A 26,345-nucleotide genomic window follows, 5' to 3' on the forward strand; every position below is an offset into this window, starting at 1 on the left:
CAGAGGACATCTTGTAGGAATGTGTTCTCTCTTTCCAACATGTAGGTTCTACAGGTAAAACTTGGATTGTCTTGGGTTGTCAGGTTTGGTAGCAAGCATCTTATTCAGTAAGCTGTCTTGTCAGCCCTCAAGGCATGTGGTAATTTTTAAAAACAGATATCTTTGTTACATGACATAAATAGTTCTTCAGGATCCTAAAGGGGAAAAGGGAGATGTGCTGTTAATTATTTAATGAGATCTATAGAGTCCCAGACATTGTCTCCCCCCATCTGTAAATCATCTACAGGAAGTGGCATTGTTATCTTCGTATCTTAGGTGAGAAAACTGAATATCCACGAGAATACCTCTCCCCACCTATAACCTCTACAGGTTCCTGCCTTCATCATTCCAAAGCATACCCATCTACTTGTGCACTTGTTGACTGTACTGTGAACTCCATGGGGAACAAAAGCCTGTCACCGCTGCATTATTTTACAAACGACCAAGTGTCTAATACATAAGTAAAATGTCAGTAGATAATACTGGACATGTTGGCTGCCCTATAACTTTAGCACTTGGGAGTTGGAGGCAGGAGAGTGGGAAGTTTAAGGTGAGCCTCCATGAGACCCTATCTCAAAAACAAGCATTAGGACCCAAGTTCCAATCCTCAACATCCATGGAAAAACTGGATGTGCTAGTTTACTTCTGTAGCTCTTTCCATGGGCACGGAGATCCCCAAAGCTTCTTGGCCAGCCAATCTAGACGAATCAATTAGCTTTAGGTTAATGAAAGAGGCTATGTCAAAAAAAGAAAGAAAACAGAAAACCAAGGTTGGAAACAATCTAGGAAGGCACCTGACATTGATCTTTGACCTCTACATGTACAACATACATGTACATATGTACTCTCATTGTCATGTGCACATACCCACATGCATGTGTACATGTGCCACATGCAGACACACCTCACCAACAATAAAACAGACAGCAAAAAGGAAAGCAGCTGGAACCTGCAAGGTCACACAGGTGTTCACAGCAGAATTGGAAATTGATGCCAGATGGGCCAAACTCCAAGGCCCATTACCCTAGTTCAGCCCAGGGTGTTTTTGCTTCCCAGACACTTGACATTTCTCAAGAGTGTCTTGTTTTTTCTTTCAAATATTTGTAAATAGCTACTCTAGAAAGGAGAAATCTGTCAATTTCACTTTTACTTGAGTAGGATGCCGTATTTTTTTTTTAAAGAACCTTTACAGTTCAGAATAAATCCATGAACTTTAGGCTAAATTCACATTATAAGTAGATATCAGATTTACTCTATAACTTAGAATTCCCTGCTTTTCCTCTGCCCCATTATAAAGAACATTTTTTATTTGTGAGATCCTTAATGAATTCCATAAAATCAAACATGGCCAGTAAATGAAGGGCTGGAGTTTGATAATTTGATGTGAGGACAACTGATACTAATACAGTCAAGAAGTCTGGGGATAAGGATTCACACAATTGGTAAAATGGCTTGCCTAGCATGTACAAAGCACTGGGTTCTGTCTCTGGCACCGCTAAAACAAGAAGGGGCAGGGCAGGAAGAGGGAGAAGAAGTAAAGGAAGAGAAAGAAGTTGTTTTGACCTTCAGACAGCTTTTCTTTAAACATAGATTTTGGTCAGCCTGAGGATCCACATCTCTTAAATGTGCTTGGTTGGTCTATTTTTGACCTGGAGTTAAGGACTTCATCCTGACCATCTGGGGCTTCAGAGCTCCGCTTCAGGGCCCCTATGTGGGGCCATAAACCCTCAGAGCTGGATAGGCTGCAGAGATGCTCCAAACTTCCCTTTACAGAAAGGATGCTTCACAACAGGGCAGGGGATGGCTCACCTTTGTCACAGGGACTCTGCCCTAGAGCACCAGTCTCTTGACCTTGGAGCACACACATTCTAGCACCCAAATTCTAGCTCTGGAGATAAATCACCAGCACAAGGGACTGTCTCTGATATTTTCACTGATTTGTACCAGAGATGTTTAGTTCTCAGGGCAAATTTACATTAAATCATTTGGCTCCATGACAACACTGTGAGGTAGGGGGTGATTGATTTGCTCTCCCTCTCTCTCTCTCTCTCTCTCTCTCTCTCTCTCTCTCTCTCTAGATGGAGGTGATAAAATCTAAAGTTGTTAAGTTAACTTTCTTAAGAAATAGCATCAGGATTCAGTCTCAGACTCCAGGGTCTACATCTAAGTCCACAGCAGATGAATCTGGGACAGAAAGAATCAGGAAGACTTCCTTTTTAACCCTTCTAACAAAGCAGCCTCACTCAGGGTCTCCAAAGACCAACAAGGCTTTCCCACAGTCTCAGGGGGAATAAAGGGTGGAATAGAGCTAAGCGTAAAAGATGCAGAGGAACTTGGGGCCCAAGCCATGGTCAAGGCCAACACAAAATCTGAAAGAGAAGTGTGAGCAGTGTTTAAAGTGCTGACCAGGAGTCAGCTCTCCAGATCCCACGTAAATGCTCTGTGGGCATGACAGCCTATTTGTATACTCAGCACTAGGAAGGCAGGGATAGGAAATCCCCAGACAAATGGGCTCATCAAACTAATCTTATTGGTTGAACTCTGAGTTCAACTGAGAAACATTGTCTCATGGAAAAAGGTGGGGGACAGCCCAGAAAGATTCCCAATGTCAACTTAGGGCTACCATAAGCATATAAATTTTTGTTTAGGTACATAGGACCTTCCACATGTAGACTAATATAGAAGAATATGTACACATATATTACATCCCAATACACAGGAGAATACATTTTTGGAGAGACAGACAGAGAGAGAGAGAGAGAGAGAGAGAGAGAGAGAGAGAGAGAGAGACTCAAGGCCATAATAAAACACATACAAGATTAGATGGTGGGTTGATGAAGACTAGAGAAACACCCCTGGGTAAGATGCGGGCAGTTGAGACAGGGGCCAATGGCAAGAACAGTCATGTAGAGAAAGGGGAAAAAGAGACAAAAGGGGTCTGGCTGTCTTTAGTTGAGCCCTTTAGAAAAGACATAGATTTGAAAACAGAAAAGTGACCATGTTCTAAAGGGCCCAGGAATGCAGGGCTAATGCAGCCACTGGATGTTTGTGGGCAGGGAAAGGGCAGAGCAACATATATTAGTTCTGATTATGCAATCAGCACCAGTGTTTATACCTCAAAATGGTGACTCCCTTTAATCTGACAGTTGGCTCCACTATAATTTGTTAAAAATGACTAAATGTCTCATTTTGCTGCAGTTCATTTTGGCCTTTCTTAATATTAGAAAGTTAATTTCAGGAAGGAAATAAATGTATTAGTGTTGTCATAGTCATGAAAAGATGAATTTTGTACTGTCAAGCATTTACTTTGAATGAATCCATCATGCTATAAAATGGCTGCCATCTTCCCAGCCTCCTCCTTTTTCCTCCTCTCCCTACTCCCTCCCTTTTCCTATACCCTCTTCTGCCATCCCTCACTCCTTCTGTCTGATAATACAGCTACTATGATAAGCTCTAGGGGGTCACAGACTTAAAGGACACAGTTACAGCTCTTAGGCAGTGCTCACTCCAGAGGGGAAGGAGAAAGAAGACCCTGTACCAGAGGTGTACCTCTAATTGTCACAGACTGAGAAAGATCACATAAAAAGTCACCAATCCCACAGAGGGAAAGGGTTCTTCAAAAATATGCATTTTTATTAGTAAGTACTGTTTTGTGAGAGTATAGGCATGCACATGCTTGCGTGTGTGTGTGTGTGTGTGTGTGTGTGTGTGTGTGTGTGTGAGTGTGTGTGTGTGTGTGTGTGTGTGTTTGGGTATGTGTGTGTGTATGTGAAGGGAATACATGCATGTGCACTTATATAGTGTAGAGGTAAGAGGTCAGTGTAGGTGTCTTCCTCAGTCATTCTACACCTTGCCCTTTATTTTTTCTTTAGAAAGGGGTTCTCATTGAACATGGAGTTCACCAGCTGGGTACACTAGTTTGCCAGCAGGCCTTAGTGACCCACCTGTTTCTACCTCCTGGCCCTGATATTATAGGATGTGACATATAATAATTGGTAAATTATCCTGTGCTATTTAAATTCACTGAGAAGCTGCCCCTGGAGCCAGAGTGTCCCACCCACCTTCATTTCAGACCCAAATATGTTTGTCTCAAAGTGTCCCCCAAGTGCCCCTGTTTCTGTTACAGGGAGAAAGGAGAACAGCAAAGCAGTCCCCAAGTAACAATATTGTATCTTTGAGAATAGCTAGAAGGTAAGCTATTTGCAGCAAAGGTTGCTATAGTTTATCCCATGACATAAATGCCTGCTATGGGCAGCCATAATGTCTTCCACTGAGAAAACCTTCTCCTTGGGACTTCCTTAATCAGTAAGAACCTTGTCTTATCCGTATTAGATTCTGTACCTTCAACATCTCATGCTCTCCTCTGATTGACCAGTCTTTCCTCCCCTTTCCTGTCCAGCCTACAGAATTGCTACAGCATTTAGTTCTCTCTCCATGTCACTGCTCCCAGGAGCCTTTTTCATCATCACAGCTGGAAATGAGTAGGATAAGGTCCTTAAAAAACCCACATAAAGTGGGCATCATCTCCATGCTAAACGTGGACAGAAGAGTGTTAGGAGTCCCACCTAGACATGTAAAGCTCTGAAGCCTTGACTTCTGCCAATATTCCTTTGCTATCTCCCAGTGTTGCGTTCATGGTGTCTCTCACGATGTGATCATGGGCATAGTTTTGTTTTAGTGCTACACGCTTAGAGAAAAAAATGGTTTTGTTAAGTTAGGAAGGTGAAGTGATTAGAATGATACATTGGCCTGAATGATTTATAAAGTGGGGAAGGAATGGAATCTACTAGAATAATATAGGTCGGGGTGTGTGAGGCAATGGCTTGTTCTCTCTGTGTGTCTGTCTGCCTGCCTGTCTGACTGTATGCCTCTCTCTCTCTTTCTCTCTCTCTCTGCCTCTCGTGTATGTGTGTGTGTGTGTTGCTGAGTGTTAAATTCAGGATCTCATTCATGCTATGCGTGAGCTCTGCCACTGAGCTACATTCCTAGCCCCTATGCTGCCTTATTCCCAATGACAAAGCAACAAGTGGACCCTTTAAAGCATGAAAAGCACTAGCTAAATTATTGGACTCGTAAGATCTTTGGGTAACATTTTGATGGATTCCTCTGATTAGCCTCAGTTCCACTGGGTCCCATTCAAGCCAGCTGGGATTAATGAGTTAGAGGCAATCAAATCACAGAATGACAGAACCAGAAGGGGTATGAGAGAAGTTCTCATTCAGTTTCATCATTTTACAAGTGAGGATGTTGGTGCAGGAACGAAGAGGACTTCCACAAGGTCATGGTGATTGGTGGCAGACATTCCACTGGCATTTATTATATCTTTTTTCCTTACCATCTTCCACTTCACAATTAGGTGCTTTGAGGCAAATGTGTTTAATTGATGACAACAGACCTTCGTGTAGTAGAAACGCAAGAAAGAAACTGCAGTTGTCTGACTCATCCATGCCCTTCTGCCAGCAAAGTGCTTCTTTATATCAGAGGATGACCTTGTACAACTAAACCTTGGGTACTTGATATTGCCTCTTTGGTCTTTCACTTCTCTTCATTTATTTCTTATATATTTAGTAATTAATAGTCATAAATGCAGCTATTCATCTTGTGGCCTGAACTCAAAGTTACTGTACAACCAGAGGCTACTTTGGAAATCAGGAAAATGAAGCTCACATTTCTTCAAGGAATGGTATGATATTCATTAACTTCATGCTGTGGTGATGAATGAACCCAATAGTTCAGCAGGTTAGACATGAAAACCTTATTTCATTCCCATGTTACAAGAGGGCTGTAGGTGAGTGTAGCTTGGATTACCCCCATGTGCCTTCTCATCGAGGTTCCAGGATGAAGAGTTTGCCCTTGATAGGGATATGCTACTTTTTAAAGAGAGGATTGAAACCCAGTTCCACTGAAAGCACCCACAGAAATACCAACTGTCATGAGCACCCATGTCCCATTGGTCAAGACTGTCCCACAGCGAAGGTCGAAGTCAGTGGATTCTTAATAAACACAGTTATATTAGGAGATCCCTCCTTACAGACAGGAGGGAATAATATGGAACAAAGACCTAATGAATCAAAATTGCCATGTTGCTGAATCTCAGTATGGTATCAAGGAAGTCACTTGCTTCTCTGAACACAGTTTTCTGATCTTTGAAATAAACATATCGGCTTGGGAAAGCAAATCAGACATGTTGAAGTTTCAAATCCCAGTCATACCACAGACTGCCTGTGTAACCGTAGGAAAAGTTAGTCAACCACCCCCTTCACAAGTGTAATGACTTCAATCTCTTAATGTTTCTCATAATCTCATTTTATTTTTAACCTTAGAAATATTTTTCAGGAAATAATGTGTCTTGTGAGGAAACATTTTTTTTAAAGATGTAATTCATTTAAGTTCTATTAAGCTTAGGAAAATTGAATTCAATATGTTTCTGAATAGCAGCATTAATAGTGCATAAAAACATCCTTGTTAAATCCCTTCCCACTGGGGAAGCGAATAATATGGCCCTGCTCTTCCATGCTGAAGAACTGTCTCCTAAAAGATTCTGGAGAGGATGCACCAATATCTTTAGTTGTGTACCTACTGGCAAGGCCACCAGGCTCCAATGATCACACAAATGGCCTTGGGTAAACTCAGTGGGTCACAAAACAAAAAGGCATGAGTGTGGAACACAGATTTATTAGAAGGAAAAGGGGGTTGACAGGAGTGAGAGCAATTTAGTATGTATATGAAAACGTCAGAGACTATTTCAGCTGATTCATAATTATATGTAACAAAATAAAATCACTATTATTTGGTTATCTCTTTGGCTAGGCAGCTGTACCCAGATCTGTCAGTATCTGCTGTGTCTTCCTATTGGCCAGTATCTGCAGGCTGTAGGGTCCCCATGATTTGTTAATTTGAGCTTTCCACTGTGGCAGTCTAGGCTTGAGCTAATGCCTGCAGGGGCAGTACCCTGCTTTCCCCCACCTTCTGGCTCCTGACTCTAGGATGCCCTTTCTTTGTAGATGGCACTCGTGGAAGCTTTTCTGCCTAACTACAGCTATGGCATGAGCTTCCTTCCCTGAACTCTCCAGCCCCTATGCAGGTCTCTGTCACCCTCCATGGGTTTGCCAGATTCTAGGGCACACTGGACCTGAGGATGTAAACTCTGTCATTTAGGAACTATGATCAAGTCACAGCACCCATAATGGAAGCTGACCCATGGCAGGTGCTTTGTGACTATTTGTTGAATGAACTAATGCACATAGCTCTATTCCATTTGACCAGGAAGTTGATCCCTATGAGGTATGGAGCCCATGGCCCACAGGCACTTCCTGGCTGCTGGCAGACCCAGCTCTCACCCCTCCATAGCCTTGGCAGATTAGATTGCCTGTAGCCTCCGGGCCACCTTCCTTCCCCATCACTAAGAATCAAAACAGCTCCTGGTCTCTAAACCTCCCAGTTTATTTTCTTTTCCTGATTGTATGCAACATTTACACTTTACATTTAAATGAATTGATTTCTTCTTGAGTGTTTGTTTCGGACTAGGGAGTTTCTTTGTTTGCTTTGTTTGTTTGTTTGTTTTGTAACTTCCCCCAAACCAGAAAAGACTTGAAGAAACAAAAAATATTCTTACACTGTTTCAATTAGTGATCAAAGATATGCAAATGACTTTAAATCCTTTCTGTCCTATCCCGTATAACTTTCGGACAAGTGAGGCACCCTCTCCAAAGGAAAGCTTACTTTAATTTGAACATAATACCCAGAGTTCAAATTTACGAAGATTCGGTGAGATGCCACATGCCAAACAGCTTAGTGTTCTCATGCCACACCACTAGAAAGATTGCCTGGTTTAAAACAGCTCACCATTGGGTACACTTGCCGGTGCCTGCACTGACGGGAAAAAGGCCCTTTATTTGAATTAACTCAATTAGTTCTCACTGTCTCATTATTATCATCCCCATTGTATAGACGGTGGAAAGAGAATAAAAGGAATTATCCAAGCAGTCCCACAAGCAGTCCAGTGCTCAGACTTTATGAGATGGCTCTGCTGTCACAGTGTAGGATGGGCATGGCCTGGGCCCAGTCCCCTCCCCATGATCCTTACTTCTTTCTCCCACTTTTCTTGTTCCATGCTCTCTGGTCTGTAAGTCAGGCCACTTGACATAAAAACACCCTTCTTCACTACCCTTCAGGGCAGCCCTAAGCCCTGAGCCTTTGCCAGGGAGCACTGGATTGGCTTTTCTAGCATTTATCAGGCTGCCAAAGGGCTGGGCAGCCTGTCTGCTTTTCACACAGAGATATTAGGGTAGCTGACAGAGGTGGGGAGCCTTGGAAATGGCTTTGGCTGTGAGCAGAATGTCAATGAGGGACCTGGGCCTGCATGTAGTGATGTTTTATGATCTGGGAAGCTCCCTGGCATTCAAGAAGGAAAAACTGTTGGCTTGAGCCCAGCTACCAGCCCCCTGCTCCTTTATTTGGGGATACATTCTTGGTCTTGAATGTCTTGAGAGCTATTCAGTTGTACTGGATAGGCACCTGCTCTGAGGCTGTATATAGAAGCCTGGAGGAAATAGGTTCTTCATCTGAGAGAGAGAGAGGGGGGGGAGGGGGAGGGAGAGGGGGAGGGGGAGAGGGAGAGGGAGAGAGAGAGAGAGAGAGAGAGAGAGAGAGAGAGAGAGAGAAACAGGAAAGGTAGAGAATTACAAAGACTCCCTGAATCCACAGGGGAAATAAAAGCTGGAAGGAAATGAAAGAAATTATAATGAATAGCATAGCCCACTATGTCACAAAGAAGGCCAAGTCAAAACAGCAGACTTCTGGGCAAAGTTGCTCTTCACAAAAGTTTTTCCAGTAACTTTTATATTTAAAATTCCTACAAATTGTGTCTATTACTCTGTAATATAAGTTTAAGTCGTTTATTTCTTCATTGCCACCTTGAGGATTGCTCCCTACTTTGATTCTCAGCTGCTCCCTAGCCCTTACCTTAACTTGGTGTTGAGTCCATGGGATTCTGTAAGGTGTGATTCTTGAGCCTTAATACTCACCCACTGTGGTGATATATTGTTTATGGCTTATTAAAGCCACTGGAGATAAAAATAGGACAGTAGTTATCTATAGAAGCAAGGCTGTGGTGGTACATACCTTGAATCCCCATCACTTAGGAGGTAGAGGCAGATGGATCTCTGTTAGTTCAAGGCCACGCTGAGCTACAAGAAACTGATCCAGCCCTAAAGAGAAATAGCCCACACAAAGGTGATCTCAACATTTGGGATTAAACACCTTTAATATTAGGATTCAGGAGAGGTATTTAAGGCAGGAACCGTGTCTTAGAGCTGGCATTCATTCTCCAGTGATACTGAGGAGTGACAGCAATCTGAGGCTTGGTGAGAGCTTGTGGAGACAGGACCAGCTTTTCACTCTGAGGTAGAGGTAAGAGGTAGTGGCCTGGCTGCTTTGCTTCTCTGATCTTCAGTTTGAAGTTTGAGACCCAGTCTCTGGGTCATGATTTTTCGCGCTACAACTCATTGAGAATGGTGGCTCAAAGTGGGCAGGAAGAGTGATTCATACCAGCTCCTGCCAGCTATTAGTCATGGAACTCCCAGATGCTGAGATGAGTTAGACCAGGGTCCAACCCCAGATAGCTCACAGTGTTATATGAGAAGCAGGCCTGTCACTGAGTTACAGTGGTAACAGACACACTAAAGTGGCAAGATGCTGAGATGAGTTAGACCAGGGTCCAACCCCAGATAGCTCACAGTGTTATATGAGAAGCAGGCCTGTCACTGAGTTACAGTGGTAACAGACACACTAAAGTGGCAATGCCAACTTCAACATACTGACCAATCTAGACAAGGTTTTTGTTGATTGATTGGTTGTTCTTTTGTTTTGTTTTGTTTTTTACCTAATAGCTACTCCAAACAGTTTGAGGCAGATAGTTTCATGGTTATTGCAGTATGAGGCTGTGAGGGGGAATGGCTTGTCTCAGTCTTGCAGCTGGCAGGTGGAGAAATTACAATTTCAATTCACATCTTTCTTCAAAGTTCGGGCTCCTCCTATTCATATTCCATTGACTCCTACAATAGAGGATGATCTCAGAGGACAATAAACACAGTCTAGAAGAATGATCAAGAAAAGTTTCCAAAAGGGTGCAACAGCAGTACTGAGTCCTTAAGAGTAAGTAGGAGAAGCCCAGACATCTACAAGTGAGAAAAGGGTTTGAAGTGTGGGAAGAGCATGAGCTAAGCAAGACATGCTAAGAATAAGACTTTGTTGAGGTCAGAAAAGTGAGTAGAACCCAATCATAATTGGAAATTATCCTCTGGCATTTAGGGTAGCAATAGAAGTTTAGAAAGTTGAGGGATGCTATGATCAAATTTGTGCTTAGAAAAGTTGTTGCCAGCCATGGGTAGAGGATAAAATTAAGGAGGAGAGACTAAAGGCTCTCTCAGGATCCATACATCTTCATTTGTCTCCATCATTTATCTGTGCCATGGTCTCATCTGTCTTGTCCTCATCTGCCTGTGTCTGTCTAGTTATCAGCCTCTATCGGACCTGCCTATTTATCCGATCCATTGACTTCATTATATAACCTCAAGTAAGTCACTTCACTACTCTGAGCCAAGGGTCCCCCATCAATAAAATGAGGATCATAATGCTAGCCTCAGAAGATTAGACTGGGGATTGAGTGTGATATTGCATGTGAAATCTTTTTATATATTACAAAGTACCATACAAATGTGAAGGATTATTATTATCTACCTTTTGCTCTCTCGGGTGTGTTGTTTTTTAACTCCAACATTTACTGAGGATGGAGTTAAGGCTAGATACCATCTATATATTTGGTATACATGGAAGATAAAGTTTATAATTACTCAGAAAGCACACTAACCTTCTAGTTAATCAAAATAAAAGTCCATTGAAAGCTGGAATAGAAGTCTCTGTTCAGTGTTGTGCTATTTATCTGTCTCTCTGTCCATCCATCCATCCACCCAATCTCCTGATTCTCTTCCTGTGCTATTTATATTCACAGATGGTCACTGACTTAAAACCATCCCAGTCACAATTTACCCTCATATCCATCCCATTGCCTCTATAGCCTCCTCCTCACTACCATGTAATTTCAAAAGCCCATACCTTAAAAGAAAAAGTAATACTTCTCTTGTTGATGTGAAGTTCATCCCCCCCTCTCTGTCTCATTCTCTTTCTCTTTCTTGTTTATGCAATTTTCAGTACTTTCTGTACCCCTTTCCACATTGTTTTCAAAATTTTCCTTAAAACTCAGGCTGGTTCCACATGTCTCTGACACTTTACAATTCATGAGCCAAGAAAATTTTCAGCCCAAAATTGGAGTCAATGCCATTCAATTCTGTGACTGAGCTAGGACTGCCAGAGAGGCTCCGGGCAGATCCAAACTTCTCCAACTTTAGCAAAGGTTGTATAGACTTTGTTGTGTAAGTCACTCACCCCTAAAGACCCCTTAAGAAGCAGTCTTTCATAGTGGGATAGAAGTCCTATTGTTGCGCCCAAGATTTTGCAACAATCACGTTATTCAACCACTCTAGACCTCAGTGTTTTAATCAACAAGTTGAAGACAGTGACCCCCCCACTCCCGAAGGTTGTCTTAAGGACTAAGTGTTATATGTTCTGGTGTGTGCTGCTGACCCACTGTGCTTGGTGAATTAACCCAGTCAGGATTTCAGGTTATTCTTCTGTAGCAATGAATCATATGGCCACTGAATATCCTGGGTTTATAGTTTTGTGTGCCTGCCTCTATGAGTGTCACAGATGTGTTCATGCAAGTGTGGGTGTCTATAGGCATGCTTTAAATGTTAATCCACTGTTTATAACTGCTAGGACCCTAAGAGACTGGCACACAGTAGAACTTTCTGTAAGACCCATACCCCTGAGCAGTGCCCACTTCAGTGTCTATTGAACACTTGTATATGGCTTAGGGTTTATTTAAATTTGTTTAAATTGCCACAAGTTACTGCTGTATTGCCCTAAGATGTGCTCTTTCATCCCCTTTTAATTACTCCTGAAGTAATTATGCTATGAAAAACATATTGAACACCTACTAAATGTTAGGCTCCTAGATATGCGCCAAGTCACCTAACACATGCCAGGCTTGTGATGTAAGTGGTCTCACTGTCACATTTATACTATTGATAAGGGGCTGAGATGTGAGGCAATTACAATTCCTTCAAAATCCCAGAACAATACAGGATTGGAGTCTAGAATTCTCTTCCTCAGTCATACCTATGCTTGACCCATACTCATGCTGTCTTTTAGAAATGTAGGCCTAGTTTCCAGGGTGAGTGTATATTTCCCTCTTATTATAAATAGATAGCTCCAGATATACAGTGAAGAGTGGATTTGAGTGGTAGATGAGGGAAGGGGCATTTTGAGTAGAAACAAAAGCAGGAGACATCTGAGAAGCAACTACAGTAGTTCTGAACCATAGCAGTTAATGTCAAGAGATCCATCACTGGTGACCTCCCAGTCCCAGTGTCAGAGCCAGAAGGACCTTTGGAGATCACTGAGAACAAATCCTTACTTGAATGATGCTGGGTCTGAGGCTTTAAGGCAAGGAGACACTTTCCCTGAATTGCCTGAGTTGCCAAAGAACCTTTATCTCCTATCTCCTGCGGTGATCTTGCTCCCAGAGCACAAGTCCATCTTATATAGCAGGGACACTTATTATCATCATCCTCTGCCTCCACCTAAAGCTTCCTTTCATTTATAGACACTGCTCTATGCTTAGACGCCACCAAGTCACCTAAAAGACAGGGATTTAATTTCTTCTAAACAAATCAATTTTTGCAAAGAATGAGCAAACCTACTGGTGGAAGTTTGAGCATTTTCCCCAGAGAATACAGAAGCTCATACAAGGTGTCTTGGAAGTAGACAAGAAATGGCTTCTTCCTTTTTTATTTTTAGAGAAGAAAGGGGGAAAAACCCCAAACAACTTTTGTGATACCTGATGATATTCCTCTCTCATCTCTCATTTGCTCACAACTATTTTGTCTTAAGGCTCTGGAGCCCACGGGAAGCTGCTGTATGATTTTTATCTTCATGATTAAAGTGTTACACTTTTCCGAGTCCTTTACATTGGCAGCAGAATCTGCAATGCAGGATTTTACATAACACCTTATTTTCTTCTTGCACCATTACTGTTATTAACCTGGTAGCAATAAACAGAAAATACAGCTTTGCTTGTGTTGTGCTCTTTATTTTTGTTCCAATAGCAAGAACAGATTAAAAGGGGAGGAGAGAGAATCCAGAGAAAATATGAAGGAAAGATTTACCCTTTATGTCCCTTCAATGTCTCCCCTTCTCCCCACCCCTCTCCTATGACAGAACTTTCAAAGACAAGCTAGGATTAACATTGACTCCAGATATTTTCTCCTCCACTACAATCTCATGCATTTATTCATGTAGGAAGGATTTCCTCCACACACACTGTGTGCATGACACTGTGCTAGATGCTGGCCAGAAAATATTTGTGAGGGGTGCTTGAACCCCTAAGAGAATGCGACACATAATGAAATAGTGACCTGGGTATGATAACGTGAAAGAGAGCACACATGATCAGACATACCCAGAAGTCATCCAAAGAGCAAGGTGTTTGCATTTGGGTTTGAAGAGTTTTATAAAGGACAAGGCATTCCTAGTAACAATAGTAGCAAGGCATTAGGAGGACACAGAGAAGCACGGAATACCCTGTATGCTCTCTATTTGGTATAATGAAAGAATAGGGTACTCATTAGCACACAGTAGAAGATGAGGTTGAAAATGGGGGAAGATCAACAGGGACATGATCTTCATATGGAAAAAGTCATGCCATACAAGTTAATAATATCTCCTTCCTCTCCCCTTGAGATTGGGCCAAAGAGTAGGTAATCAATACAAAAACATACAGTAGGGAGAATTTGTCTGTGGGGACAAGTTCTGACTGAGGAAAACAATAAATACAAATCAAAAGTCTCCTCAAGGGATTGAATTCCTGCAGCCCCTACATATAACACTTCTAGTAGGTGACACCGATGTTTGAGAATGTGTCTTTAGGTGTTTGTTAATTTTTTCCCTTCTGTTTCTATATCCTAAGAAAGTTGTGCTATGCTTCTGCTTAACTATATTGAGAAAGAACTCTATTTTTATAGCAAACATATGCCTGTATGGGGGAGATGTGCCTTTCATTCAAATTGCCATATTTGGGGAAAAATAAGCTTGTTTTTTGATCCAAATAGCATAACCCAAGACCATAGAACATCTGATCACATTGTGTACTAACTGGGAACAAATTTGGTACTGATTGGAATGTGTTATCCTAAACTTGGACTTTTGAAACTCAGCCCCCCAGTACAACAATGATGGGGTATGAGAATTATTGGGAGGTATTTAGACCATGAGGACTCTTCCCTCGGAGGTACTTAAACCATGAGGACTCTGCTCTCAAGTGGGTTACTGATACTATAAAAATGGCTGATGGAGTGAGCTTGCTCTGCCCAGTAGAAGCAGAGTTTGTCCTTATTTGGACCCTTCTGCTTTCTGGTGTGAAGATGTAGCAAGAAGAGTCATCCATTGCTTTCTAACCTCCAGGACTCTGAGAAACTAATTTCTGTTCTTTATACATTGGCCAGCCTCAGATGTTCTGTTGGAGTAGCCCAATACAGACTGAAACAAGTGGGAAGGCTACAGAGCAGTGTGGAAATGACTGAACAGTGTTTCTGTTTCAGGCTTTCCCCAAGGAAAAGAACTCTGCATGTCTTGAAAGAGAGAAGACAGTACCACTTGTCCCCAGTGAAAGGCCTAAGGGTGGAGGTGGAGGACTTCTGCAAGAAAATCAAATATTTGAAGGATATAGGACACCTAGAGCATGACAGTACAAGCTGTCCTAAGCCATCACCAAAGATATTTTCTCAATTGAAGTCAGAAGTTGAATCCAAAGAGAGAACTTGCTCTGTGTTCTTAGAGCAGGTTGGAAGGAGCCAAGATGAGTTTTCTGGTGAAGAGAGAGAGGGAGTGAGAGAGACAGAGAGACACAGAGAAACAGGAAGGAAGGAAGGAAGGAAGGAAGGAAGGAAGGAAGAACATTTTTCAAGAACCTACTGTAAATCAGCACCTCCAACTCAGTAGTTAGACATCTATTCTTACTGTTCTGGATTTACTGACAGCCTCCTGAAGTAGTTATCCCCAAGGATCAATACCACAGGTATTTATTGGGTGTCTAATATGTGCCTAAGCATACCCTAGTCTTATCACCCTTTGCTTTTTAATGAAGCAACATTAACTTTTAATTGTCAAGTTAAAATGTCCCTTAGCTCTCATGGATTTCTATATTCTGGCTCTGTCCTTTCTTAGCTGAGAACGTATTGATTATTTTGCTTTACCTTCCCATTCAAACTGCAGCTTCCCAAAGACAGTCCAGGCACTCTCTCTGCAGGAACAGGCAGCATGTAGGGTGAAAGACAAACAGAGGCTTTGGATATAATGAGATGTGAGTTAGAATCCCAGTTCAGAGTTATGAGATCTTAGCAAACTACAGACTCTGAGCTTTTGCAGAGATCATGATCTTTTTCCTTGGTGGACTGTTGAGAGTTAGATGAGCTAATTCTTGTGAGAATGGCTTAAACACTCTATAAATGTACAAGAGAGTGGTCATTGGCAATAGCTTTTCTAGTGAATAAGGAAGAAATGTAAACTTTTCTAAGTTGGGTCCCCAATCTCCTCTCAACTCTGTGTCTGTAGCACTTGCCCCTATCCTTCACTCCTCCTAACTCTCATCGCACATTCAATATCAGGTAAAAATGTCCATCTTTTCTACAAGGTTTTAAGCTCCGGGAAGGCTATATGCCCTGTGCCAAGCACAGCACCTGTATGTACTATCACTATGTAATTAAAGAGAACATATTGCAGGTCTATAAACTTCTTGACATTTTATTGGGCATTAAGCCAGTTACCTCATCCAACTTCACGCAGTCCTGTGTGTTGAGAATTATCATCGTTAATTTTCAGAGAGGAAGTAAAGACTCTGAAAGGGAAACTGATTCTACTACAGGTCATCGGGCTCACCCTTGGTGGAACCTGACACTGAAGGTCAAGTCTATGAGCCCTCTGACTCACTCTGCTGCCATGGCTGATGGTCACTGTCACCGCCGCCATGGCCATCACTGGGGCTGACAGACATTGCTATGGGGAAGGAAGCAGATATGAGGAAGATCTACTTAACCTTGATGGTCTGTTTCAAACCTGCCCTTTTGGCGCCAAGCCTCCTGTCTCTGCACTTCTTTTTCCAGGCCTAGAGGTAAAGGAGGAAAATGGAAGCAGGAAATGGCTTTCTTCCTGCCAGGCCAGGCATGGACCGCCATAGATCCTCAGAAGGAGGATGTAGCAATGTCTGCTGTTGCATGCAGATCTGACTCTTGACACATTGTAAGTAGAAGGAAAAAGAAAAAGTGGTTTCTTCTCATGTTGCTGTTACTGGAGCACTTTCCCTGCTTGACCACATTGCACTCAGATTGCCCTGGTCCAGAATTTATTCTTCTGAACCAAAATGAGTTGGTAGATGCAGAGGTTGGGCTGTTTTGAATGAGTTGAGATTAAAAGCTGAGTCACTGGTCAGAAACACTCAGGGTGAATCTCGGTGTCACTGCTTGAAAGGTCTTGTTGCCTTGGTTTCCCATCTGGCTGCAGTGCTTACTTCATGTCTTCATGAGAATGAAGACAGGACCAGACCCAGGAAGTGCTCCCTAAGGGGCAGCAATGTCTGTGGTGTGAGGGTCTTTAAAGCATGGGCTGTGGAGTGAGCTGGCTTGGGTTCTGCTGGTTGTCAGTCACTGTGTGATATGGGACTCCCTCTGCATGTGATTTAACCTCTGTTCCTGAATCCTCTCATTTGTAACCAGGGTTTCTATCTGATAAGTTTGTGGAACTGAAAATTGATGAGCAGCTGACACATAGTAAACCTACATTGTTATTATACTCTCAATAGCTGCCCTTTGGCTCATCATAATACAGCCCTAACATGTATAAGAGCCTACCACAGTAGGCCTTGCCTGCCTGCTACCTGTGGCTGTGATACCCACCTGGATGTCATTTCATCTGTTTAATTTACCCCCAGCTCTTACAATGACACTTGACACATAGGAAATTCATAATAAAGGTCTTCAAAGACTTAATTAACTAATGAGTATTTGAATAAAAGGATGTTTAAAATTCTATAAGAATTCAAAGGAAGATAATAGTAACTATTAGCATTAAGGGGACTTGTTTGTCAAGAGACCATTTGGAACGAACATGAAATGAACAAGATGTTACCAGGTAAAGGAAGGTTAGCCCAGGATGTAATAGAGAGCATGAGAGCACCAAAGAACGTGCCAGAGACTGCCAGGCTGATGGTTGTGAGCCAGAGCCCTGGAGCCTAGCTCCTTAGTTCTCCAGGTGGGCTATCTGGATTCGTTACATGGATTTTCTCCTCCCTTGTGGCAAAATCTGCTGTCCAGTCATGCTCAGGACATACCTGACAAAGGAAGATGTCACCATGCCCCTTCAGAAAGTTATACTGTACATGATAGAAGATCTTGACACTGTTTCTTTGTTTGACTATTTCTCTTCTGAGACATGGCCTTGCAACATTGCCCAACCAGGCCTCAAGCCTGCTCTCAAGTAACCCTTCTACCTTAGGCTACAAATGAGTGCCATTGTATCCAGCTGCTTGTTTACTAAGCAATCTTAAAATTTTCCTACTTTCAGAAATATTTACACATTTAAAATAACTAACTGGAAGATATGTCAATTGATTTGAAATGTTTCTATTGGTTTGTGTGTGTGTGTGTGTGTGTGTGTGTGTGTATGTGTGTGTGAGTGTGTGTGTGGTGTTTGAGTGAGTACCACAGGAAAAACATCCTTTGAGGGTGAATCTTAGCTAAGACATTGTCAGGCTATTGTCTAACATGTCTGTTACCCCTCTTGTGCATGCATTCACCGTGTTTTTGTTTGTTTTGTTTTGTATTTGAGTGTCTGAGGCCAGCTGTTGCCAGATGAATAATTCTTCAGCTCAGAGGTGAAAATGCCTGCATGGCATGGGCTTGGCTATGATCAAGCTATAGCTTGCAAGCTATAGCAGGCTCAAGGTCCTGAGAGGAGAAAAAAGCAGAGAAAGGAGCCTTGTGGTCAGCTGCCCTGGCTTCCACTCATCCCCGATTCCCTCGTCTGCCAAACAGGAATGATAACAGAATTCACCCTTCTCATGTATCCTTGCCCAAACCCAGCACCCTCCTCATCCCCAGACCTGACAGAAAGCCTCCCTGCCCTTCCAGAATTGGAGGGGCTTGGATCTTCCTTCATTTGACAGAAGCACTCCCCAGTGTGAAGAATTCAACACCCCATTAGAGTACCAAGCTCAGGTTTTGGCTTGTGCAGAGTGAGACAGAACAGCTCAGAATGCAGAATGAAAACCCACTTCCTCCCTGGTGTCTAAAAGAAAGTGAACTCCACACTAAATTATGTTGCAAATATGCCCCCAAGGTAGTTTTAATTTTATTGGCACTGATTTTAATTTACTCTTTAGGCCCCTGATTGCAGGATGAGCTGTTGCCTGCTGGCGAGGGGACAGCCCTTCATCACTTGGTTTTAATTAAGGTTCTTAAGTTTGGAAAGAAAGAACAAAGATGTCCCTTCCCCCACTTCTATTCTCATTCCCAAGTTATAATTAAGGGCCCTACATCTGCGACAAACTCCTTGTTCTATCTAACATGGCTACAGAAGATAAGTTATTTGACTGCTAAATGCAGAAAATAAGTTATTTGACTTTGTGTGTGGGGGAACCCCACAAAAACCTGAAGATGCATTTGATCGCTCATTAATTTATTTTTTCACTAATGAGTTTTGTTTTCTCATGCCTTCCTTCATCAATCTTTAATAACAATCTATATGCCCACCCTTGTCCTGGTCCTATGGATTTAAAAAAAAATGATAATATGTGATCCCTGTCCCCAAAGAGTTAACATCACAATGAATGATGAAGATGAAAATAAGGAATTACAGGGTCATAAAGGGGGCTATTTACTTAGCCTGAAGGATAAAGTAAGGCCTTTGAGAAGATGGTATACGGTGAGGAATTGAACCAGGGCCTTGAACACATTAGGTAACTGCTCTACCACCAAGATATCTCTCTTTCTCATTCATTCATGACTTATTTTTTAGACAATATTTCACTCAGTTGCCTGGACTGGCCCCAAATTTGTAATCTCCCCTCCCAGCCTCTTAAGTATCTGGCATGACATATGTGTTCCACCATCATGATCAGCAAAGTAAAGAATTCTAATCTAAGACTTTGTACTAATCAAAGTGAATAAAACTTGCATTTAAAACAAGCTCCAAATATCAGTAGTTTTGAAATACTAAAGGTTCATTTGTGCCTCGTATCATAGTCTAATGCAGGTCTTCTGGTCATTTTCCTGGCATTGATTCAGGGACATGAGGTGAATGAAAAGAGGATATGACTGTTCCCAGGGATGGTTGAGGAGAAAGGTATTATTTCAGATATGAGGAAGAGAACACCCAAAGGCATCTGGAGGGGTCCAGACTGAACTGGGCCATGAGAGGGAGAGGGGAATGGGAGAGAAAAAGCCAGAGGGAGCAAAGAGAGCACATGGGACCCAAGAGAGCATGAGCCGAAACAGTTGAGTTATATAGGAAAGAAAAGCTGGGGGAGGGGAAGCCCAGCCACTGTGTTGCAAAGGTTTAGGGTAGCTGGAGGGGCGAGAATGCTGGGAAGAGCCACAGGTACTGAAACTTGAGACCTGACATTAGGCTGGGTTTTTTTTTTTTTTTTTTTTCTTATGGCATTGTAATTTTTACAGGTAGATCCCATGAAGGACAAGCATGTGGTTGAGTGTACGTAACTTTTATGGCCAGCCCCAACAGCAGTATCCATTGTTGCCTACATCCTATTTGATCGCAACTGAATAGCAGGAGAGAATGGCAAATGTCTTCCTTGTACAGGGTAGATGAAAATCCGTTTGGTTTATGCCTTAAATTCCCAAGATGAACCAGAGTTAACTAGATATGTGTAGAGGAATAGTGTGTGTGGATTCATATATAAAGATGATGAGCCCAGTGGTTCAAGGTTCTCCAATGTGGCGGAAGATGAGGAGAGCTGATTCTGGGGGTCAGGGGCCAGATCATGCAGGAGTTTTAAAGAATATTTGAGACTGGTCTCTGTCCTGGAGGCAATAAAGAACTGTAGATTAGTCTTAACTAGATCAGGGAAAGTGTTTGTATATGAAATGGCCACTTTAAAACTGCAAGGAAATCTATTAAAAAAGTGGTTATAATGGCCAGGCCCAGGGTTGTGATAGCATGAGCATTTAATCCAAGCATTTGGGAAGTAGAGGCAGGCATATCTCAGTGAGTTTGAGGCCAGCCTCATGTACACAGTGAGTTTTGGGGGGGGGGGGGAAGAAGTGATTATAACGGCAGACCAAGCAAGAGAAGGTGACAATTTGGATCAGACCCGTGCCTCTCCAGGGAACTCATGAGAAGTCTGTCTATCACCTAGATTGGGCATTGAGTAACAAGTACTGCCATCAGTGCCCAAGAAAAAATATATACAAAGGGTGACTTACATTAATAGAGGATGAGAAAAACCAATGAAAAGTTTAAAGAAGTCTCTTTTTCTGTCACATCCATTTACCATTTATTTTCTTCTTATATCTATATTTTAGTAAAAATTTCATGCATGCATACAGTATGTTTTGATCATATTCACCCCTGACTTTTCCCCTGACTTCCAGATCTTCCCATATGTCTTCAACCCCCTCTTTATTATTTTAATAACCTCTCGAGTTCAACTTGTGCTGCCCATATTCTCATGGATGTAGAGCTGTCCATTGGAACATGGGGAACCCATAGTATTAACTGACTCTTATTTCCCCAGAAGCCATGTACTATCAATAGTGCCTCTGCTGAGTGTCCTGACCATACCCCTGTCCATGCTAGAATATTGACTGACAATTCTCATATGGCCTTGGATGGGCAGCCAAAATCTTGGGACTTCCTAAGTATAAAAGACACTCTTTTACCCTACTCCTTTCCAACCTCTGGCTAGTATAGTCTTACTGGCTCCTCTTCCTCAATGATTCCTGTGCCTTGGAGATAGCACGGAATGACACAGAAGTCTTAATATAGATGATGTCATTGGTCATACCACACATCTATTCTTTGCATTTTGACCAATTGTGAGTTTCTCAAACATCAACTGTTCACTACACAAAGCAATCTCTCTGAAGGGGTCTGATAACTGTACTAATTTAGAGGTAGATAGATATGAGTTCAGGGAGGAGTTTGAGACTATACACGTTTAGCAGAATAATTAGCAGCAGGTTCACCCTGGGGATCTGTGAGCTCCTCAGTCATGGGTCCTTGACCAAATTAACAGTACTTTGCTTGCATTTCCTTATGTGGAGTAGACCTTAGAACCAATCAGAAAGCAGTGGCTCTCCCCTTAGCATCCTGCCTCTATTGCACACATGGACATATCTTGCCATACTCGTCACATTGTAGTTCACCATGTTCACAGCTGGGTAAGGAGCTGATGACTTTGTGGTACTATGAAAGCTAGCCAACAGGTATGAAGCTTCCAGTTTGATATCTCCATGTCATTTATCCAAAGTGTTTGGTGGTGTCCTCAGCAGTAGGTCTTACTATCAAGTTCTGATGGGCAACAAAGAACAATGACAATAACCTATATTATTTCGGGGGCCTACAGGACTCCCTGATGAACATCTTCAGGGGAGTACCTGATACCTAGCACTGAATAATTCCAGTTAAAGTTCTCTATATGAGTATATACATATGTAAATATATGTATAAACATACACTGGTATAGATATACACATATAAATATATACATTCACATACACATGAGTAGACATATATGTATACAGTCGTGTGTGTGTGTGTGTGTGTGTGTGTGTAAGATGGCTAAAGAATAATAGGTTTCTATATGGTTTTCTCAAACATCCTTGGGGTTAGTTATCCCTCTCCCCTGTCATACCAACCTACCCATCTGTAGTCAAATGAAAACACTTAAAGGTAAACCAGGGAACAGGAAACACAAGAAACAGTGAAAGCAGTCGTGTCTGGAACTCCAAAAGAAAAGGTTAATAAATATGATCACATTAAAAAATAACATTTAAAGTTAAATGTATAATGTAACAAGTAAAATGAGGTAAAAACAAACTAAAAAATAATGACAAAATGTGAAGATGAATTTATGTAATATATAGTTTCTATAGATCAGTAAACACAGAGAGAGAGAGAGAGATCCTAGTAATTCAATTCTAAAATGGGCAAAATAATGAACAGTCACTTCACAGAAAATGCAAATAGTTCTTACATATAGGAAAATAAGTTTAACTAGACAATAAAAAATAATTCCACTAACAGAAAATCATGTCAAAACTAACCTTAGATAGCATTTTCCACCTTTCAAAAATGGAATATTTTGAAAAGTAAAATTGTGCCCATGTTGTCAAGGTGATGAGGTTCTGATATATGGTTGCAAGAGTAGTGGCCTTTCTAAGGGAGCCTGTCCGTATTTATCAGAATTGCAGATGTACAATAGGATCATAGTGATTTCATTTCTATGAATCCAGTGTAGAATTGCATCTCTATAAACTTCTTTATGTGCAAAGTCCATCACCAACACACTGGTGGTAACAGGAAAAGATTGGAAACCTCTTAAATGTCTACCAGGTAGGGAGTTGATTATCTGTCAAATAGAATGAATCAACTGTTTGTTGAAAAAAAAGTTACTCCCAAGACAGAAGAAGAGAAGGAGGAGAAAGAGAAGGAGAAGGAAAAAGAAGAAGAAGGCCATAATAACTCGAATAATATGATTAAGCTGTAACTATTTTGGAGTGAGGACTATTACCTTATTTGTATACAAACTGTCTCTGGAAGAGTACATGTGAATCTGACAGCAAAACCGTATGATTTCTGGATGGAGTGTAAGGGGTATTTTCCACTGTAAATTATGTCATGCCTATTAACTTCGGAACCATATGTGTCAATCAATTCAAATTCACCTGCTGGTAATTTAAAGTGAAGTCATATTAGCCACCCAGTGTGAGGATGCCAGATTTGAGGGACAACTGATGCCATACCCAAGTGGTTGTCAGTAGGGATGCTTGGCTCTAATTCTTGTTCCATCACCAGCTTGCCAGCCAGCCTTGCACAAGCCACCTCCCTCCTCAGGGCTGATTGGAGAGAGGTCAGGAAGCCTGATTTCCAAGGCCTTTCTGTCTCTGATAGTCAGAGCTATAAACTGCAGTTTTTCCTCATATATTTCTTAAGTCATCTCTGTACCTCTCCCTTTCCTCTGCAGCTCATCAAAAGCTCAGCGGAAAAGACAGACAATCAAAGAAAATAAAATTGCAAAGATGACTTTTATGGGGCTCCTGTTGGACCATTGTGTATTTCTCCTCCAAAGCCGAACATGATGAGTTTAATATCACACAGAGAAATGCATTTTGTTGCCCCCCCCCCAGAAGACAGTGTATGCTACCCAGAGAACCAGGAGCTCAGCAAGACATAGTTCTTCACTCCAACTCTGAGGCAAATGAAATGACAGTCATCAAGCTCACATTCTAGAAACAACATGGATTTTCTTTGGCTGTAACTTCATTTGAAAGTGTCCCAATGAGGGGGAATCCTCCCATATGTGGCCTTTTCTTCTTTCCCAGGACTATAAACCAGATGAAGATGGTTAGGTGACCTGGCTTGGTAGGTGTTGGTCACAGATGACATGTCAATTTTGTCAGAAGTCAAAGGTCCTGGGCATCAGTCCCAATTATTTCATGAGCTCAGGAAAATCTTGTAAACATTTAGGGCTATGTTAATGTGTTTCATACATTTAGTTGACGTGTAAAAAGAGGAGGGTCATTGTATTTGAGAGACACTGAAGATCTGAAGTCCTAAAAGTCCTCTTGTTTCTGCCAGTCTGTTGTAGTGTCTGGTATTATTTCCTGGTCTTTTGTACAATCATTCTGCCAATAGTTCTGAGCATCCTGCACTTAGAGGCATTAAGCCCTTTATATACAATTCCCCCCATCTTCAGAGAATTTAATATATAATATCACATCAAGCTAGGAAGTGTCTTAACTATGCAAGCAAAGAAAGGCTTAGCAATGTCACTTACAGACTACAAAGCCTCCCTTTCCATGACCTGTTTTTTTGTTTATTTTTTTTGTTTGTTTGTTTTTTTGTTATTGGGGGAAAGATGGGGCACCATGAGAAAAGGTTAAATTAAAGAGCTAATTAAGACTTCATGTGTAAAGCTTCTTGAAGGGCACCTAGCTTGTCTTAAATATGCATGATGTGATGGCAACTACTGTATTTGCTTCCCAGTATAACTGAGATTAGAATCAAAACACATATTTTTCAGATTAAAAATACCCCCTAGCTAACTACCCAGGGCTAGTGAACCCACTATAGTCACTACTTCCAAAATACATTCTAAATATTTGCCCTGTTAACCACAGAAAAGTGTAGTCCTTACCCTCCCTCATTAAAGAAACTTCTGTTTATAACAGGTGGACACCATTATTAAAAAAAACTACAGTCAATCAAAATGCAGAGTTATGGAGTCCTGATGGATATATCTGTAAATTACTCCAACACCTAATGCTCAGGGATTATTGCAGAAGAGGGAATGTAAAGACTGTAACAACCAGAGGGTCAGGAAGTTTGCTGTGAGACCGTGTCTCCTAGTAATTGTCAGAAGCTATAAGCATAAAGTCTCACCAACATGACTGAACAAGGGTAACAACAGAGATGCCAAAAGAACTTCAGGGCAAAAACTACAAGGTTTTAATCCTATGCAAACAAAATAAAACACAGCAAAACAAAACAAAACAAAAAAACCTATAGGCAACTAAGGAATTTTTAGAATGGAAGAAATAGCCTTCTCCAAGGAAGAATACATTAATGCATATACATATATGCACATAATAACAATTAATGAAAAAGGAGAACATGAATTAGAAAGAGAGCAAGGAGTATAGGGGAGGGCTTGGAGGAGGAAAGGGAGGAGAAAAGATGTAACTGTAACCTCAAAATAAAAGAAAAAGTTTAGAGTTTTTGTTTTGTTTTGTCTTAAATCCTGAAGCTCACAGTGGGAGTGCAATTTATAACAGGCTCCCCAGCTAGGAATGGAAGTTTAGACAAAATTGCACAAATACCTGATGTAAATACATTGATATCCTGGAAGGTATTTCTTACTAATCAGATAATAACTTCTTATAATTTCTAATCATGCTCTGTGTAAGTAACTTGGTTGAGAATACAACAAAACCCTCCTTTCTCTGAGACCTCTAAAAGACATGCTACCAGTAGCACTTTCTGACACTGAGGACACATTAGTTAAAAAAAAAAAGGAATAGAAATCGATTGTTGCCTGTCTCCTGCCCTCCAGCCACATTGCAAATAGCTGCCAAGTATATTGATGCTAAGGGCTAGCTGAAAAGGGTGTGTGCAGTGTGGCTTCCTTTAAGGTGGCTCTGCAGTCCTAGCCTTCTCATTTGTTATCCTTTCTTTCAACAGAAAACAAGCCTGGAGTTCTATATTGACATCCACGCCCACTCCACCATGATGAATGGCTTCATGTATGGCAATATCTTTGAGGATGAGGAACGGTTCCAAAGGCAGTCCATTTTTCCAAAGCTCCTTTGCCAGAATGCAGAGGACTTCTCCTATGTGAGTCAAAAGTTCTCAGGTGGCCAGGATGCTTCTGTACCTCTTCCTGTCACACCTCCCTCTCTTCTTCAGATTCATTTTCATTTGGCGTGTCTGGTCACCTAGTATTTGTTTATGGAGTCTGACTCCAGCATTAACACAGAAAAGAAACTCATCAAGCAGTCTCCGTTTCATGCCTAGCCAGTAGTCTGTTTTCGTTTGCCCTGGTTATTCCAGCAGGAGAACAATATGTCTGCTCAAGGGATTATATACCCACCATTCTCATCTTCCATGACTTCCTTGGCCCCAATTTCTTTGACAGTAATTGGTGGGTATATTTCTTTTTATCCTGCCAGCACCACAGCTTCCTGGACAAACATATGCAGCTATAGATATGAATGTCCCTTGCAGGCAGAAAAGACCTCGGCAACCTCTAGAGATATGCAAGGTGGGTGGGATGGGCCAGGATGGGGCAGTTAGAAATTTTGTGGCACAAAGCAATGTCAGAGAAGAGCAGGGAGAAAAGATGAGGAGGGACCCCAGTATGCACTATTGAGACATGGGGATGCTTTTGCTCTTTTTTCATT

General features: G+C 41.7%; 1 protein-coding gene across 1 annotated transcript in view; it reads left to right on the forward strand.

The window, feature by feature from the left end:
* Agbl4 (AGBL carboxypeptidase 4) overlaps positions 1-26,345 on the forward strand; it is a 1,068,750-nt gene that overhangs the window by 997,446 nt on the left and 44,959 nt on the right. The window contains exon 10 of the mRNA XM_051188468.1: positions 25,627-25,779. Coding sequence (XP_051044425.1) covers positions 25,627-25,779 — 153 coding nt within the window. The remainder of the gene's footprint in view (positions 1-25,626; positions 25,780-26,345) is intronic.

The sequence above is a fragment of the Phodopus roborovskii genome, unplaced genomic scaffold, assembly GCF_943737965.1.
Source record: "Phodopus roborovskii unplaced genomic scaffold, PHOROB, whole genome shotgun sequence".
Taxonomy (NCBI): domain Eukaryota; kingdom Metazoa; phylum Chordata; class Mammalia; order Rodentia; family Cricetidae; genus Phodopus; species Phodopus roborovskii.